Here is an 18,373-nt window from a genome sequence, read left to right as displayed (position 1 = left end):
CTGCCCCAGCTGGGATGCCAAAGGTCTCCTGAAAAGAAATATTTTAGGGAGTCGCCAAAGTTATTGAGCCGCCATGAACTGGTAACATTTAGTTCAGTTCAACACTGCATGTGGCTTTGGTGATCCTTATGTTAACCCATTTACATGTGCAAGCAAAGGATATGAGTTCATTGAGAAAAAAACTGAGTAGACCCTCAAGTACAATGACTATTCTGATGGATTGTGTTTTGCAATGACTTGCACACTGGCTCCAAGATGTAAATTCTGCTAGCTAATGCTTAATTGTCTACAGCGCTAAACAAAGACGTACTCCAAAAATGGGTACAGATTCGTGGTCTCAGCAATTTGGGCAACAGTGTTTTTGTGGAATACCGAGCCACAGAAAGCAGCACCTCAATTTGCGGCTGAAAATAACTTCTTCAGAACAACAAAGTGGGTGGCAAAACAAAAAGTACACTGTAAGGCAACTAAGCGAGTAATATGATGTCCACAGTAGATAAAGAGTTATAATTTCCAAAGTATATACTACTATAAATAAAGTTGGGGAGTTATTTGCTGGAAGAATGCATAGATTCAGCCTGCAATCACACAGCTACTATGTGTGAGTGCTGTAAAAAAAATAAAAGCTGTCTATTGCTTGACAGTAGACATACTGGCACCACATGCATTGTTTAGACTAAGAGCTATGGTGAATGTGTAACAGCAGCTCTAAAATACTACCCTCTTTGAATTTAAACTTCTTTAAATATAAAATAGCAGCTATTCTCTTAAAAACACATACACTTCTATGATACAGAAACAGGACAAGGAAAACCATCTTGTCAAAGATTTCTTTCTGGGATTTCAGTACTTTGTGGCTAGAAGCCTAAGTATTACATACTTTATTTGCCAGCAACCATCTCAAGTCACTGAAACTCACACCACCTTTTCTTTTGAGGAGGAAGTTAAGGAAAAATGAACACACACAAAAAGAAACTGTTAATAATCAGATAGCTTTGGTTATTCATTGTTAAAAAGAGAAGAGCTTGCAAGGGTGTAAGTCAGCACATCTATTTAACATATTTTACAAAGCTTAGGAATTCCATCCAGTGAGGAAAGGAACAAGTTACAACAAAACCTTTTTGTTATAGTTTACAATCCTGGTTTACAGACTTTATTTTTGAAACAAGTTTTCATTTAAATTGCTTACCTTTTGCACAGAATTTTAACCAAATTTATTTAACTTAAAGTATTTCGCTTAAGTCACTTGTTATTACTTGTAAACTAGCTAAAGAATTATAAAGTTTCACAGGCATGTTAGGGGACATGGGGTGGGGAAAGTGTTTCAATCCTTCTCCCTCCCATTTTCTCATTTCCTGACCTCACAAACCAACCCTGCCTACCACTCCCAGTCTCTCCTTCCCTACCTCCAACAGCAACAGCAACTTCAATGATGGACAGAAAGATAAGAAACTCTTCTCCCAGCTTCCCATCCTTTCATCCATCAATGTGGGGTCGTGTAGACTGAGAGTCAATTCTGCTTTACTCCAGTTGACTGTAGCAATTACTGCAGATCCTTTGAAATGGACTGTGTACCCACTCTTAAAGCCATGTGCTCAGCTGGCAGACAAAGCACAGGAAATAGACCCAGTATCCATTGGAATGAGAATTCAAAGTGTAACTCTTTCTCTTTGAATGTGACGGAGTGTTGGGAAATAGCTGGTATGTATACAGTAGTACCTCGAATTACATACGCTTCAGGTTACATATGCTTCAGGTTACAGACTCTGCTAACCCAGAAATAGTACCTCGGGTTAAGAACTTTGCTTCAGGATGAGAACAGAAATCCTGCGCGGCGGCAGCAGGAGGCCCCATTAGCTAAAGTGGTCTTCAGGTTAAGAACAGTTTCAGGTTAAGAACGGACCTCCAGAACGAATTAAGTACTTTACCCGAGGTACCACTGTATTTTAATTTTATCTGATCCCACTGTTGCATGGCAAAATTATCTAAAACCAGAGACCCAGAGCCACATTTGTCTAGTTATTTCAATTCAGTCAGCTCTCATTTCCCTTCTGCTCCCCATACCTCACTTCCCAGAACCATCTCAAACCCTAACTTCCCATGAACAGCATAGAGATCTGTGTGAAGGGCCTCTCTCCAGAATCATTTTTCTCTCTTCTGTTAAGACTTGTTTTACTCAGTTTGCTTTCTACTCTACCCTATTCCTTCACCCATTCTGTCTCCTGAGGCCCATCTGATGTCTCATGCAATTCCTGCCAGAATGCAGGAGCACGTGTGACAGCAGCAGGAGTTCATTGCCAGCAACACTATGAACAGATTTTAAAAGTACTGGAAGCAATATTTAGCCATAGCTGCCTGTTTTAGCGCCTTCCCTTCTTCTGGAGCCAGGACAAGCAGGCGAAAAATTCTACACCTGTACTGCCTCATTAAGAGGCAGAGGGGTGAACGGGTTCCTATACTGTCATGGAAGCCTGTCTATGACATTAAATGCAAAGTATCTTTTATGGTCACTTCCCTTAGCAGCTGGAGAGAATAGAAAAAACAGACTTTTAAGGTAACGTCTAAACCAATTATGAGATTGTGAAGTTTCAATATCTGAGGGTGAACTTGTCTGAAATACATGAATATTCAACTTTTATCACACATATTATATAATAATAACTTATTTTTTATACCCCACCCATCTGGCTGGGTTTCCCCAGCCACTCTGGGCAGCTTCCAACAAAATATTAAAATACAATGGTCTGTTAAACATTAAAAGCTTCCCTAAACTTCCATCATGAATGTTTTACTTACTCGCCATCTACTTCTGGTCGCTTGCATACACAATGAAATTTGCCACCAAAATCTATATACAGATCATCTTCTGTGATGTGGAAAATTTCTCCAATGGCAATTTTGTCTTTGCAAGGTCCCATCTGAATTAAAGGAGAGCGCCTCAACATGGATGCAAAGGATTCCGCCTTCCTGGAAGGAACCTAGATAAAAAATAATAATTTTTCTTTAAGTTACAGATTTGGTGCACCAGCTCATTCAACAAAACACTAAATAAGCATACTTTTGTTTTAGATCATTAGATTCCCAATCTAGAGACAACAATAGGCAGTAATAGCCTACATTCAATGATCCACATATATGCAGTCAAAAAACTACTGAAGCTATTTTTTAAAACCTGCTATGTGGAGAAAAGACTGGGATTGAGTAATTCCACTCTTACACCAAATGAGTGATTGGTGCTGTCAAAACTAGCACGTCCTATCAACTGCTGTAATGATAAGCTGGGATAACCACCAAGGTGCCTTCTAGATGTTGTGAACTATTAACTCTTATAATCCCTGACCACTGATCATGCTAGCTGGGGCTGATGGGAGTTGTAGCCCATAATATCTGCAAGGCACCATATTGGCTACCCCTCAGCCAAGGACATTTACTTGATTGGGACTGATTCTACTGAAACTTCTTATCAAGGAAGTAGCACAGGCTGATATATGAATGAGCCTTTCAGCTGCACATGCAGTCCCTTCACTTCTGTGTCAGCAGAACTTCATATTTTGTTTGAACCAGCTTGGGAGCAAGCCAGAATATCAAACCAACTTTGGTTGGTTTTCTATCCAGGCATGTTCCGAAGCTTTTAACCATAGTTCTCTGGTATGGGCAAAACAGGAAACCTGTCATGACGTCAGAGCCTAGTGCCAATCAAGACACAGAGTTGGAGGCTGCAGATTCACCAGCTAAGTAGTCAAACTCTGAGCCTGATGTTGCTGTTAAGGGGATCACTAAATCCAGAACTGGGGGGGGGGGGGCAGGAGCAACATGGACCAGAACTAACAGAGCTAGGCCTGATGGAGATAGAAATGGAATCCTCATGGGCACCTTCTTCCCTGGGTCCGAAGAACCAAAATACCTCCCAACCCACCACGCAGGTCCAATGGGACAGAGAGTGCAGAAGCACCCATTGGCAGGCACTTTGGGTTAGATCTATACAGTGGTACCTCGGGTTACATACGCTTCAGGTTACACACTCCGCTAACCCAGAAATAGTGCTTCAGGTTAGGAACTTTGCTTCAGGATGAGAACAGAAATCGGGCTCTGGTGGCGTAGCGGCAGCAGGAGGCTCCATTAGGTAAAGTGGTGCTTCAGGTTAAGATCAGTTTCAGGTTAAGAACGGACCTCCGGAACGAATTAAGTACTTAACCTGAGGTACCATTGTATAGTTAGGTACCAGAAAGCTCCACTGTTATACAGTGGTACCTTGGGTTAAGAACTTAATTCGTTCTGGAGGTCTGTTCTTAACCTGAAACTGTTCTTAACCCGAAGCACCACTTTAGCTAATGGGGCCTCCCGCTGCCGCGCGATTTCTGTTCTCATCCTAAAGCAAAGTTCTTAACCCAAGGTACTATTTCTGGGTTAGCGAGTCTGTAACCTGAAGCATCTGTAACCCGAGGTACCACTGTAATGGAACTTCTGTTTCCTCTTCTCTCTCCTGCCAAGTGCTCCTAAATATGCTCTGGAGGGTCCCCCAACCTCCCAGAGCTGGTTTTGGGGGTATGTAGGAGGCTGGAAGGGACAAAAGAAAGGTGCATTGCACCCACTGAAGTCTGTTGCACCAGCTGAGCTGCAGCACTACGTATGACCCATAGTTCCTCTAAGGCAGTGGTGGAGAACCCTTGGACATCCTGAAGGGCCAAATATTCCCTAATCCTGCTCTGAGGACTGCAGTTCTCATGAAGGGAATGGACCCTAGAAGAGGACTGAAGAAAAAAGCTCAGAAGGTCTCAGTCCACCTCTGTCACAGGCAGAGCTCTCTGAGGTTCTGCAACTGCTCACCTGCCCAGCCTTGTAGGCTACTTCAAAAGATCAGAACAGGGCAAAACTATAGTTAATTGAAGACTTCCTGATTTGCGTGTACTTGCCACAAAGGGAGGAGCAAAATGGCCTGCCTGTATGCACGCCAAAAGGAATGTTCATCACTTGGCTCAATGAAGCTGAGATATGATCAAACTGAGCATTACCACAAGACCAGATAAATAAGGAGCTGTTATAAAGTTACTGCCAAAGGGCAGCTTATCGTAGAAAAGCTAATTATGTAAATCTACCCTCAGAATTCTGTTGCCAGGTGTAGAGTTTCAATTTAGAACACTTTTAAGTAGCATGGTTAAGAACACAAGAACTTGTTGATATCTAGTAAAGCTGAATGTTTGAAGATACAGGACACATAAAGTACTTCCTCACACAGCACAGGGTTAAAATATGGAATTTGATCCCACAAGAGACAGTGATGGCCACCAACTTAGCTTTAAGAGGATTGTTTGCTTGCTTGTTTCATAAAATTTATACACCACTTGATTGTAAAAAAACCCCTCTCAAAGCTGATTAGACAATGCATGGAGAATAAGGATAAGGATTATCAATGACTAATAGGCATGTTGGCTATGCTCTGTCTCCACTGTTTCTGAATACCAGTTGTTGGAAATTGCAGTAGAGGAATGAGCTCTTATGTTATGGTCCTGCTTGTGAGTTTCTCACAGGCATCTGCATGGTCACTGTGAAAACAGGATGCTAGGCTACACGAGCAAGTGGCCTGATCCTACAAGGCCGTTTTTATGTTTTCTTAACAGTGAATGAAAATGTGACATCCAGATATTCATATTTTCCTTACTTTCACAGCGATCATTCATGACATTCATGGTACAAAAAAAAATGGCATACAAGAGACATTGTCCTGAACCATCCCATTTTGCATCATCCTAGCAGCTAATAAAGCCTCTAGAAAACAGGAAAGTTATCACACCTCTAAGAAAGCTATCCTAGTGGTGCAAATGCACAAAGCCAAGTAACTGTCTCTGAGGTTAGGATGCCAACTCAACTGAGTCCTAGAATCCAGTCCATAACCAAGAAAAGAAAAGAGGATTTATGATAACAACATAGTTTTTCCCTTTAAGCCAGGGGTAGCTAACCTTAGGCCCTCCAGATGTTGTTACACTCCAATTCCAATCATCCCCAACCAGCATGGGTAAAAGATATGTAACATTTGGAGGGCCAAAGGTTTGCCAACCCTGCTCTAAGTCTACATGGCTGGAGTAAATACGAAGACAAACTTTGAATGTTCATATATTACTTAATATAATATTGATAGAATGAATGAAAATAAGCATTCTGTATAAAAAAGTGCAAACAAACTGAGTAACAAGCTTTAAGTGACAAGCCAAGTGGAAACATATATTAGCACCTTTCTGCTTTACAAGTACACAACCTCTCTCAAACACTGTCATCAACATTTGGGTAAACAGAATTTTAAAAACCAAAAGAATAACTATGCTAGCACATATCAGCAACAACAGAAACTATTCCTTCTACCTTAGAAACTACTTGGTTTATCTGACAAAAGATTTTGTACCATTATTTGGCACATGGTGGTCAATAAACATATTAGTGTGTGTACATTTTATATGTATACACAAGCCAACAGCAAATAAAGTTAATAAGGTGAGAACTGAAGGTAATGAGAATACAAACACATTCTGACTCGGAAGAACAATATACAATCGACAATCTGAACATTTGCTGAAGCATGAAACCAAAAATATCACCTAGATGCTGAAAACACTAGACATAGATACAACCCAACCCAGTAAGAGACATGAGAACCACTCCTAGTCCTTGTTAGCACTGCTTAAAAAATACCAGTCTGATGTTTTAGGCGTGCCGACAGAAAACAAACAGCAGGAGCAACCTAAGTGAAGTATTGACCTAAAATAATTTGTCAGCTAAATCTTAAGCCAAACTATTCTTATCCAAGATACCATACCACTTGTGTGTGTCATGTTACAAACAAATCACCAGTTTTGAATTAGAAATAAAGGCAAGTATAAATATTAGGCACTAAGATAGCCAAATATGATGAGGAATTGTATATGAGTGGGCCAGCAGAGGGTAGATGGAGTGCTAACAATTAACTAACAATTTAAACATCCTTTCTCAGCTCACACCATAGAAATCAAGTGGGCTGCTACAAGACAGAGCCTCCTCCTCCTCCTGCACATTTAGTATAGAAATGCAGTTCTTCCTCCCTCCTCTGCCAGCCCCCCGTTTGCCATTAAAAAAGAAGTACCCTTTGTGGGGTTATTTGCAAGTAACACAGCAAGAATAAACACATGCATAAAATGAAGTTTTGCAAAGGTATGTTTTTACACATATCTGTAGCTCACACAACCAGATATATGCAAAGAAAAGTATGCCAATACATGCTACTCTAACCAATCTATTACCCTCTAACTGATCTCATACCTCTAACCTCTCCTCCTTTCTTTTCTTGTGTGTCACTTCTTAACCTAAAGATGCAGCCTCATATTTTATGTACTTTGTTAATGTATTTGTCCAAGAAATATTCACCTCATTCTTAGACGTCTGGAGATTAAATATAGCTAGTATGTAGCTCTGGAAAGAAAAGCTTCCCAAGTTACGGTACATTTTCCCCCTAACACATTAAGAAGCTGTTTGGAGAAGATTTGGGGCTGCTCCACAAAATTACTTTTCTACAGATTTAAGTGGGTCCAACTGTTTTTCAGTACAAAGCAACAAACCAGATTGTATATCTAGCAGCAGTCTGTGAGACCAGAGCCATATTTCCCAGCTGTCACAATCAGAAATATAGCCTGGTTCATATGCTATGCTTGTTTGAGCACACGTCTGAGGATGGCTGCAACTGTCTGAATACCGTAAGATTCCAAGCTGTGACTTGGAAAGGACTTCCAGGACCAAGCGCCACCTTCAGTCTTGTGTACAACTCCATTAAAAGCTAGGTTAGAAATATGTATTTGCCCAATGAAATGCATGTCTGGATTGTGCAAAATGAGCCATTGAGAATTGTTAGAAAGTGCTATTTCCTGGGAGGAACTAAAGAGAACTATGAGAAAAAGACTCCAACATAGCCTGGGTATTTCTCTGTTCCTACTTCAGGCCATGAGTTTAAGTGTTAAATTTTCTTTTCTAATTAAAACCTAAATATTGCATATTAGCTGATAAAAAAGAGCTAGAAACAAATACTCACTGTGTTTTATAAGCTGAATCTATGCACACTTATTCAGATTAGTTTGTGCACTATGCCTACTTCAGTGTTGGTGATTCTTGAAGACTGCAGTCTCAAAAGCAAAAACTTATGCAGTCTTTTATTTATTTTGTCTGTTTATACAAAAATGTATATCCTGCCCATGGTGTTGTCTGTTTATATAAAAAAATATATAAGAAAATATACCCAAATGAAGGAGCTTGTATTCCAAAAAATTGGCTTCATCGTGAGTACTAATTCAGTTTCATCATGAATACTAAAAACCGACGGCCCAAAAAACCTGTGAGCTCTATTTTGTTCTGGTATTCGAAACAAATTCTTGGGCTCAGAATTATTTAATTCACAAGACCTATTTAAGCAGTCAAATTATGCGTGTGTAAACAATCAGGCTGATGGGGGATGGGCCACTGCCAAGCCCTGACCACTTTGATCTTGTTTACAGCCCTTCACATATTTGACAGAGGTCTGAAGCTCGGAACACTCTTTTTTCATGGAGGTTCCCTGAACAACAAAACAGAATTTACATGTGAGTAACCTAAATGCCCAAATTAGTACAGTATATGTCTCACAGATCCACCACTCCAGTTGGTGGATCGCAGCATTCTAGTAGAAATCTAGTAGATTCTACGAGCTTGAAATCTGCTCATCCCTATTTTACACTACCTACCAAGGCTGCAGCCATGTACACTCTGACCTGGGAGTAAGCCACATTGGGCAATAACCGGGGCTTACTCCCAAGTAAACATGCACAGACTCAGATCTTCCCGTCTTGGAAACCAGTCCCGCTACGTTTGACGAGCTTAAATGGTAAATGTACCCCTGACCATGTGACCGACTCTGGGGTTGCAGCGCTCATCTCACTTTATTGGCCGAGGGAGCCGGCGTACAGCTTGCAGGTCATGTGGCCAGCATGACTAAGCCACTTCTGGCAAACCAGAGCAGCGCACGGAAATGCCATTTACCTTCCCGCCGAAGTGGTACCTATTTATCTACTTGCACCTTGACGTGCTTCCGAAATGCTAAGTTGGCAGGAGCTGAGACCGAGCAACGGGAGCTCACCCCGTCGCAGGGTTTCGAACCGCCAACCTTCTGATCGGCAAGCCCAAGAGGCTCAGTGGTTTAACCCACAGCGCCATGAGCTTACCTACAAGCAAATGTGGAAACCTAAGGCTACAACTCTCTTGTGTATTTTACCTGGGGGTAATTAATTACTCCATATAACTCTGCGGGACCGGCTTCCGAGTAAACGCGAACACACGTAGCCAGGCAGTCCCTCTCAGAAGCAAATGTGAGAGGGAAAAGAGAGGCAAAGAAGGGACTGGGAGGAGGGGAGGGGAGATTCCCACACAAAAAAGCATCCACTGACACACGTCCACTAGCAGGGCCGGGTTTGTCGCCCTCCGCCCCGGAACAAACTCAAGCCACGCTAGAAGGAAGCAGGGGGAGAGTAAGAAGAGATGCACGTCCGCGCGCGCCGCACCTCGCTTCCGCCGCCTCCTGGCCCCGAAAGACCTTGGCGCCGCCAGCCAACTGCCGTTCCTGTAGCCCCGCAGAGGACTCGCGTCTCTAACAAAGAGGCTCTCAGGTGTCTCGCGACGATAACGGCCGCCGCCATGGCAAACACCTGCCCCGCGCTTTCCAGTCAGCCAAGCTCCTCCTGCGCCGGAAACGGTCCCTTCTCAAAGCTCGCCCCGAGAGGCAGAAAGGTATCTGGGCCTTATGCCGGAAGTAGCCTAGGGAGGCACAACCCTTCTCACTGCAGTTCCGCCCGAATGAAGTTCCGTAGCAACCAACCCGCGCGTCAGCGACGGCCATTGACGCCCGCCCCTTCTCTTATGAGGAGAAATCACGCCAGGAATCATCTCGTCACGTGGCCGACCGCGCTCGCGATGCGGAAAGGGGCTTAAGTGTCTTCGCTTTGTGAACGCCGACAGCCTGTTGAGAGAAAACTGCGCATGCGCTTACGCCAGACAGCAAGCGTGCTTATTTACTTATAGGAGCTGTAGCTATCAGTTACTTAATGGGCCATTTAGACATTGTAGAATGTAGATCCTTATATAGAAACACACGAGGGAGGAAGGAGCAAGCTCTGGAACTTAAGAGCAGAAATGCAAAAAAAAAAACCTGGGGTGGGGACGAGGACACTGCGGCGGCGGGGGGGGGGTGAACCCCAGAATAGCTCACTGTAGATGCTGACCAAGGGTAGAAGGAAGAAGAGGGCAAAGTGAGGTTTGGAGAATCCTCGAACAAGGCCTGAAGCTCCACACAGGAGCATCCCCACACTGCAACATTTTGTTGCAGATCTCACCTATGACAGGGCATGGAGACAAGGGAGAAATAAGCAGAGCTACTGTCTTTTAAATTTTATTATGTCCTATATCCCACAACGTAAAATCATTCCAATGCTACTTAAAATAGCAGTAAAATTATACCAATAGTTGTACCTTGGTTCTCAAATGTTTGACTTCTGAAAATGTTCGAAAACCAAGGCACAGCTTCCGATTGGCTGCAGGAGCTTTCTGCACTCAATCAGAAGACGTGTCGGACATTCGTCTTCCAAAGAACATTCGCAAACCGGAACACTTACTTCCAGGTTTGCGGCATTCAGGAGCCAAAATGGACGAGTACCAAGGCTTTCGAGAACCAAGGTACAACTCTAGTCTAAAAATTTTAGCCTCAATGAAGCCACTTACTAGTATGTATATTCCACCTTTTCAAGAAGCTTAAGGTACCATCCCCAGTTCTGTCCCCCTTTATCCTCATGACAAGCTTATTGAAATACTTTATTGTCATTGTACAACTTGTATACAGTGAGATTACACGAGACACCCCCCCCCCTCAGCTCTCTTGGTCTTAATTCCCCTCGTTGACTGACGCACACCCACCAAACCCGAAAGTCGGTTGCCCTTTTGTCATCTTTTCATTCAGCAGCCTAACAACTCACAGATAGAAGCTGTTCTTTACCCTGTTGGTGTGACTAATCATGCTTCTATATCTTCTGCCTGAGGGCAGGAGATCAATAAAGTGCCGGCCAGGGTGTGAATCATCCCTGAGAATTTTCCTCACTCTCCTGAGGCAACATTATGAGGTACATGAGGCTGAGATCAGGGCTAGCACAAGAGATTTCACCACCACTGCCACTCTTACTCATCCAATTCTCCTACTGGCAGTGGTTATAGCTCCTTCACCCAGGTTACTTTGTTTTGTTGCTGCTAGATTGGTGGAGAACAATTGCTGGGAACAGCAAGTGGGGAGAGTGCTATTGCACGCAGCTCCTGTTTGGAAGCTTCCCATAGGCATCTGGTTGGCCATTGCGAGAAAGAATTGCTGGACTAATGGGCCATTGGCCTAACCCAGCTTGCTCCTTTTTATGACCCTCTTGAGCCAGGCAGGCAAGATGTGGAGTCTTGTCACTGTTAAAACAGCAGTTGCATACCAAGACGAATAAATCTCCTTACAAACAATATGCCTGCTTCAGTCTGCCCAATGGTATGCTCAGTTTTGCATATAGCTTTTGACCAGCCTCTATAGATCAGGTTGCCATGAGCATATACCCCAGGCCTCTGGTAATGGCCCCTGAACCGAAGCAGGTTCTCCAATATTGTGCTGCATTTTGGAGACCAAAACAGAGCTAGATTTGTTGTGCATATACCCTTGTGCTCCAAAACCCAGTGTTCCTTGAGAGACATCACCACTCCTCTCTAAGGCCAGAGGGGTGCATGTGCCAGAGGAAGTAGAAGGTGGGGAAGGGTGGGTAACTATCACAAATGGCCCCAAGTATGGCTCTGTTAGTTACTGTAATGCAGGGGTGGTTAACCTAAGGTCCTGCATATGGACTACACCTCGCATCAACCCTACCCAACATGGACAATGGTCTGGGATAATGGGAGTTGTAGTCCAACGACAATGAATTACAGTGGTACCTCGGGTTGAGAACTTAATTCGTTCCAGAGGTCCGTTCTTAACCTGAAACTGTTCTTCACCTGAGGTACAACTTTAGCTAATGGGGCCTCCCGCTACTCTGTTTTAGTCTTCTCCAAAAGGCAGCACAATATTGGAGAACCTGTTTTCATCCTGAAGCAAAGTTCTTAACTCGAGGTACTATTTCTGGGTTAGCAGAATCTGTAACCTGAAGCGTCTGTAACCCGAGGTACCACTGTACAAGGGTTTACCACATGAATTTGAAATCTAGGTAAGTTCTAAGTCAACTTTTGAAGAACAGTGTCAAACACTTTATATAAGCAGATGATATAGATTGGTGCACTGCACTGAATGTTATCATAGTTTAAGTATAATGAATCACACCACCTTGAATTGTATCATGTTTGCTATTTTCCATTGCCCTGATACTGTTTTATTAAACAGGACTAACTTCAAGGCAAAAATGGAGAGAAACAGAAATTGTTGATTCCCAAGAATTTGTGCACAAGCATCTAACCCTATGGCACTAGCAGAGCAAGACTGTAGAGGACTATAGTTATGTACTGTACTTGTGATCCTTCTGTTACCGAAAAATTGGGATATTAAAGTAACAGAAGTAGATGCTTGGTTGGTTTCAGCACAAGACATAAACCTGCCTGACACATTATTTTTTCAAAAGTTTAGAAAACAAAACGCCCTCTTGCTGTTGTAAATATAATGGTTTATCTCAATATCTTCATTTAAAATAGTTTGTTCAAGTGCTTCCACCTTGTGGCTACTGCGAGACTAGCCTATTTTAGGTATGATTAAAAGGTAAAGATACCCCTGACCGATAGGTCTAGTCGCCGACTCCTCTGGGTTGCATGCTCATCTCGCTCTATAGGCCAAGGGAGCCGGTGTTTGTCTGCAAACAGCTTCCGGGTCATGTGGCCAGCATGACTAAGCCACTTCTGGCGAACCAGAGCAGCACACAGAAACACTGTTTACCTTCCTGCCAGACCAGTACCTATTTATCTACTTGCACTTTGACATGCTTTCGAACTGCTAGGTTGGCAGGAGCTGGGACCAAATAATGGAAGCTCACCCCATTGCGGGGATTCGAACTGCTAACCTTCTGATTGGCAAGCCCTAGGCTCTGTGGTTTAGACCACAGCGCCACCCACATATGATTAAGTTCATTATATTTAAAACAGTGTGTAAGACATAAATATTTTTGGAGACAGAGTAAGCCTTGTGGGTGGGGGACAGGTAAGTATAACAACACTCAATAACAATCAAGACCCAAAGCTTGACACCCAATTCTCTGGACCTTTTTCTCCAAATCAAATCCTGGAATTCTAGTACTTACTTGGTATATGACCATTCTTTGAAACTGAAAATGGATCCAAACGGAAACTGATGTCCAGACATGACCTTTTGAGAATATGACCTAAAACAAATAGGATTTTCCTAGTTCTCAAGCACCTTGGGGTACCACTGCATCCCATCACAATATCTAGGTGCCCCGGTTGAATCAGTGAGCAAAATGCTCGCTCCTCCTCCAACTCCATCTAGAAAGGAAGTGGTCTCTCAAATGCATATTTCGAAGCTCTAATTGAGACCTTCATTTGAAAAGGATAACCTTGTTTAAAAGACACAAGCCAACTCAAAGTAGCATTTTACATTTGAGAAGACAATGCTTTTATTTTAACAAGTAATCAAGTATTGAGGCTAAATCTGAAATGCTACAGAACGCTGTCAAATACAGCAAAATTGCTTAATAGGCATTATTTGTCGCAGCTCTGGTGCAGCTATAAAGATGAAGCCTAAGTTGCAATGCACCTTTTAAGAATGTGTTCTAGTTCATTTCAAGCTTTGTGATTAATGTGGCAAAACACTTCTCCTAAATATAACCTTACAGTGTGCCAGAAATTTGTCTAATGCAGGCACATAGTATACATACAAGGTGGGAGTGCATTTAGCTTCTAGGAAGCCAAGTCTTTTTACAGGATCAGCAACAGGTTTTAGTTAAGAGAACATTTTTAAGCATAGAAAGAGTTGACCGTGCTCATTTTTGTATTTCCAGGCTGTGAGATTGCCCATTTTATCTTATTCCAATCTTCCACTGCAGCCAATTCAGAGCTTGGGTCTATATTGCCTACATTCCAATGTGCATTTCCCCCAAATGGAAATGCATAGCCGACTTTGCACTGTTGGTACCATACACTTACTTTATTTATTGATTGAGAGGGGGGAGTGTTATAAGCAGCAGAAATAACATGGACTTTTAGTCGAATGTTCCTTTTCATCAACTAGCAAGCGGAAGGGAGCAACCATTTTATTTTTATAAGTATGGTGCTTCTAAACCACTCCCTTTGCAGTAGGCTTTCAGCCTATATAATTTATGTTAACAGCCTGCCTCATTTTACATTTTGGAATTCAACTTCTAATACCCAGAAGAAAAGTCATCTCTGCTAGTTGGAACAGTTCAGAGAAGTTTACTATCAGGATTTTTATTTTTTTAGGGAAACCATAAAAATAGTGAATGTTTGTTGGAATCACCCTACTTTCAGTGTCCACTTACCAAGACCACAACACATACACTGATAACTTAACATTGCAATATCAAAGCAAACTTATTCTGCCTGTGGAACCTCTTGCAACAGAACCAATTAAAGGTACACACTTAAAACAACAATGAAGTTTTCAAAGGTTTTGGCAGTGAATTAAGTATGAAGAGGCATGGCAACTGCTATTCGTCCCAGCATCCATCATATACAGTGTTGAGTCTCCCATTTCTAAACCTTTTGTAAAACCTTAATGATTTCTTTGGACCAGAAATAAATCTTTTTACATACTCAAAATGCATAAAAATTCCCCATCCCACAGATAACATAGGCAAGAGTATATTTTACGGTTTCAAAAATACTCTGAACCTATAGAAACGATTTACATTGAACAGCTATAAAGCTAAGTGCTAAACAGAAGGACATCCTGGAAGAGTCTACAGCAGAGGTGTTGTGCTTCAGCATTTGCTTGCAGCATCTGGCAGTGGGTAGCACAAGGAAGGCAGGACAATCATTGAGTCTCCTCTTCTGTCTGCTTTGTAGTAGCTTCTGTGGCACTGGCATTGGCAGCAGAGTTCAAGACCTCTCCAAAGTCACCCCCAGCAGGCTTGGTTCCCCCAACCTTATACTGAAGAGAGATTTAGAGACTTCAGATTACACTCTTTAGAAGTTAAACTGCAATTATGGTTAACAGCCTATGGCTATATACCCAAATATTATTTCTCTCTGTCCAATCCAAGTTTAGACAGCAAAGGAACACAGGTGCTTCCCATCCATTATGTATTTCTACTGGGAACAGTCTCAGTTCTGAGCTTTTGGAAAACAGGTTGATACAACTGAATAAAGTGTGTACACACGAGCATCTTAGCATACAGATTAAGTTTAGCCCCAGCAATAGTAGAGGAAGCTTTGAAGTAAAATACCAGAGGTAGATAAATAATGTAACCCCTAATTTCACATGCAAGCAACGTGTTAAAACAACCATCTCTGTGCCCTATAGATAAGGTAGAAAGATGGTTATGCCAATTTGCATAATCCTGGTTACAGAAATGCCACACCTGGAGAGACATACTAAAAAAATCAGGTAAGGTCAGTAGCTAAAACACTGTCCAGTAAGATTTATTTTCTATACTGTCATGAGTTCTTTTGAAAGGCACATAATAATGATGATATTAGGTAAAGGTAAAGGTACCCCTGCCCGTACGGGCCAGTCGTGTCCGACTCTAGGGTTGTGCGCCCATCTCACTTAAGAGGCCAGGGGCCAGCGCTGCCTGGAGACACTTCCGGGTCATGTGGCCAGCGTGACGAAGCTGCTCTGGCGAGCTGGCACCAGCGCAGCACACGGAAACACCATTTACCTTCCCGCTAGAAAGCAGTACCTATTTATCTACTTGCACTTTAGGGGTGCTTTCGAACTGCTAGGTGGGCAGGAGCTGGGACCTAAGGACAGGAGCTCACCCTGCCGCGGGGATTCAAACCGCCGACCATGCGATCGGCAAGCCCTAGGCGCTGAGGTTTTACCCACAGCGCCACCCGCGTCCCCCAATGATGATATTAGGGGTGTACAAACCTTTATCTAAATCAGTTATAATTTTAGTAGCCTTCCTTAAGCATATCCTCAGGGTGTAGGTGCACACAAGGCATTGTATAAGCTAATGTCCTAATTCAATGCAAGTTTGACTTCCTGAGAGTTTCAACTGTGCTTCAAATTGGTATATGGGGAGAGAAAGGGGGAAACTAACACTGTCCTCCTACTGCATTTCTCAGGCTGTTTTTACTGAGCACACTTCATTCTGGTCCCCTTAAGAACCAATAACCTGTCCTCTGTTTTCTCTTCCAACAATGCAGAAATTAAACTTCATTTAGTTCCCAACGGTGTGGTACTGCTAGTAGACACCATAGTAGTTAAATGTTCTCCACTGTTCCAAGGAAGCAGAATACCTACAGATCAAGTATATTTAGAAATCTCAGCTAATTTTTTTTTAAGAATGAAGTTTGTCATTATTTACCTTTAAGTTTTCCACTTTCTCTTCGAAGGACTTGAATGTTGGGGAATTTCTATTCAGGAAAGAAAACAAGAGTTACATTTCTTGTTTGGCCTTAGAAAATGTATATGCAATGGCCAACCACTTAAAAGAAAAACTTGAAGAGCAGAACAGTGCTTTTAAGATGCAGCTATGGTGCCAGTCAGCAGCCTGCAAGATTGCAATTATAGAATTCCCTTTTTATATTTAATTATTTTCCAGTCCAATCCTATATGCCAGGGGAGAGAGAACTAGATCTGGCCAGTGGGCCAGATTCTGACACACACACTCCCCCGGGGGCACTTGCCAGACACGTTGGGCTACCCACCTCAATCTTCTGTTGTCATATTAAACATTTCTCTTTACAGACCACCTTAACCTCAAACTGGGCTGCAAAGGAAGTTCTGTGCAGCTGATCTTAGTAAGGGCTTCAGTCAGCACCAATCAGCTGAACGCTGGAGTGTAGCCTATCCCACCTTGCATTTGGCACCAAATATATAATACACCAAATGAAAACCCCATTTGCCAAGAAGCCATAGGCAGCACACTTTAAAGCTCCCAATTATTCCTTTGTTTTATTTAGGTTTGTTTCTCCACCCCCTACAACAGACATCATAAACAATGCTATGCGTCACATACGATACCGTGTGATGTTCTCCACAACTGGTATTTGCAGTTATGCAGAAGCACATAGGTCAAATGAAACTATCTATCTATCTATCTATCTATCTATCTATCTATCTATCTATCTATCTATCATCTCCTTTCCCACCTTCCTTACTCTAACAGAAGTCCACAGAATCAGTGGTGACAACGCAGGGTATGTTCCTGCTTCAATACAAAATGGCATTACTCAAGCACTCTATATGGGGCAAGTCAAATACACCTTTACCTGTTTTAAATATGCATTTGCAGCAATCAATATTATTTGTCCCTGCTTACATTAGAATAGGAACTAAAACTTAATGCAATTACATACATTACCTCATAGCAGGCATGCTAATTGAATGTTGTAGACAACGTATACTACACGGCAGCGTTAAAAGAAAGGAGAATCAGTCAGATTATGAGGAGAGGTGAGCCGTGTCCCTGCCATTTCGTGTAGCAACACATTATCAGAATATTTATCCAACACACTCAAAACAGGCATGCAAATCTGTCACCATGCACCACTAAGAGGCAAGCAGTAGCAACATATAAGCACATCATGCTAGGTTAGTAAACAAACTCCACAGGGTGGTTCTTAAAGTAACTGATCAGACTTTACAGATTAATCAGATGAGTGTAAACTTCAGGAGTAAGTACACCCAGAATTTTAAAACCTTAACCTAGGAATATAAACATGATTCAGTATGTTAGTCAATATCAATGTGTTTTCAGAATGGGACCAATCAGCTTCTGCCAAAAACCACTCTTCTCTTTATATTAGCACTTTATGTTCATGTTCTTTATAGCATATTTATGTTCATCCTCACAACCATCCTGCAGGATATACCAGGCACCTATTATTTTATCTGTTCACCCAGCCTGGAAAAGTGCAAGGAGGAATTGGATCTGGACTATCAATAACTATACAATGGATCACAATAGCTTTCAGTATACTAATAATGCTTGTTCCTTCAGCAACACAGGAGTAGATAATGCCTTGGGGCAGTCACTACACTGTTATGGTGAGCTGTTACTTTATAGGCCGTTAGATGCTGCCAAGCCTATCCGGATTTAGTGATGCGGTTGTTAAACAAGTCAGTTTTATGACATGTTCCAGATGATCAGGAAGCTAAAACAAAGCTATTGAAAGCTATCAGTTCATAACA

General features: G+C 42.3%; 3 protein-coding genes across 4 annotated transcripts in view; 1 reads left to right on the top strand and 2 right to left on the bottom strand.

The window, feature by feature from the left end:
• The window catches only part of MRPS28 (mitochondrial ribosomal protein S28), a 32,618-nt gene extending 22,795 nt beyond the window's left edge, over positions 1 to 9,823 (bottom strand). Inside the window, exons 1-2 of the mRNA XM_083517487.1 lie at positions 9,549 to 9,823; positions 2,797 to 2,978 (exon numbers count right to left, since the gene is read on the bottom strand). Coding sequence (XP_083373613.1) covers positions 2,797 to 2,978; positions 9,549 to 9,683 — 317 coding nt within the window. The 5' untranslated portion in view covers positions 9,684 to 9,823. The remainder of the gene's footprint in view (positions 1 to 2,796; positions 2,979 to 9,548) is intronic.
• LOC310713404 (myelin P2 protein-like) overlaps positions 1 to 18,373 on the top strand; it is a 489,621-nt gene that overhangs the window by 14,523 nt on the left and 456,725 nt on the right. The gene's annotated exons all lie outside the window — the stretch shown is intronic.
• Positions 13,646 to 18,373, bottom strand: part of LOC310713391 (tumor protein D52-like) — a 40,921-nt gene continuing 36,193 nt past the window's right edge. The window contains exons 5-7 of one of the 2 annotated variants that reach the window (XM_083517458.1): positions 17,544 to 17,585; positions 16,545 to 16,593; positions 13,646 to 15,163 (exon numbers count right to left, since the gene is read on the bottom strand). In XM_083517458.1, coding sequence (XP_083373584.1) covers positions 15,047 to 15,163; positions 16,545 to 16,593; positions 17,544 to 17,585 — 208 coding nt within the window. In that variant the 3' untranslated portion in view covers positions 13,646 to 15,046. The remainder of the gene's footprint in view (positions 15,164 to 16,544; positions 16,594 to 17,543; positions 17,586 to 18,373) is intronic. The other variant, XM_083517459.1, reaches the window with a different exon arrangement.

This window comes from Podarcis liolepis (genome assembly GCF_965112155.1).
Source record: "Podarcis liolepis genome assembly, chromosome: 8".
In the NCBI taxonomy this organism is placed as follows: domain Eukaryota; kingdom Metazoa; phylum Chordata; class Lepidosauria; order Squamata; family Lacertidae; genus Podarcis; species Podarcis liolepis.
The sequence above is the reverse complement of the archived record's forward strand: the minus strand, read 5'-3'. Positions and strand labels throughout refer to the sequence as shown.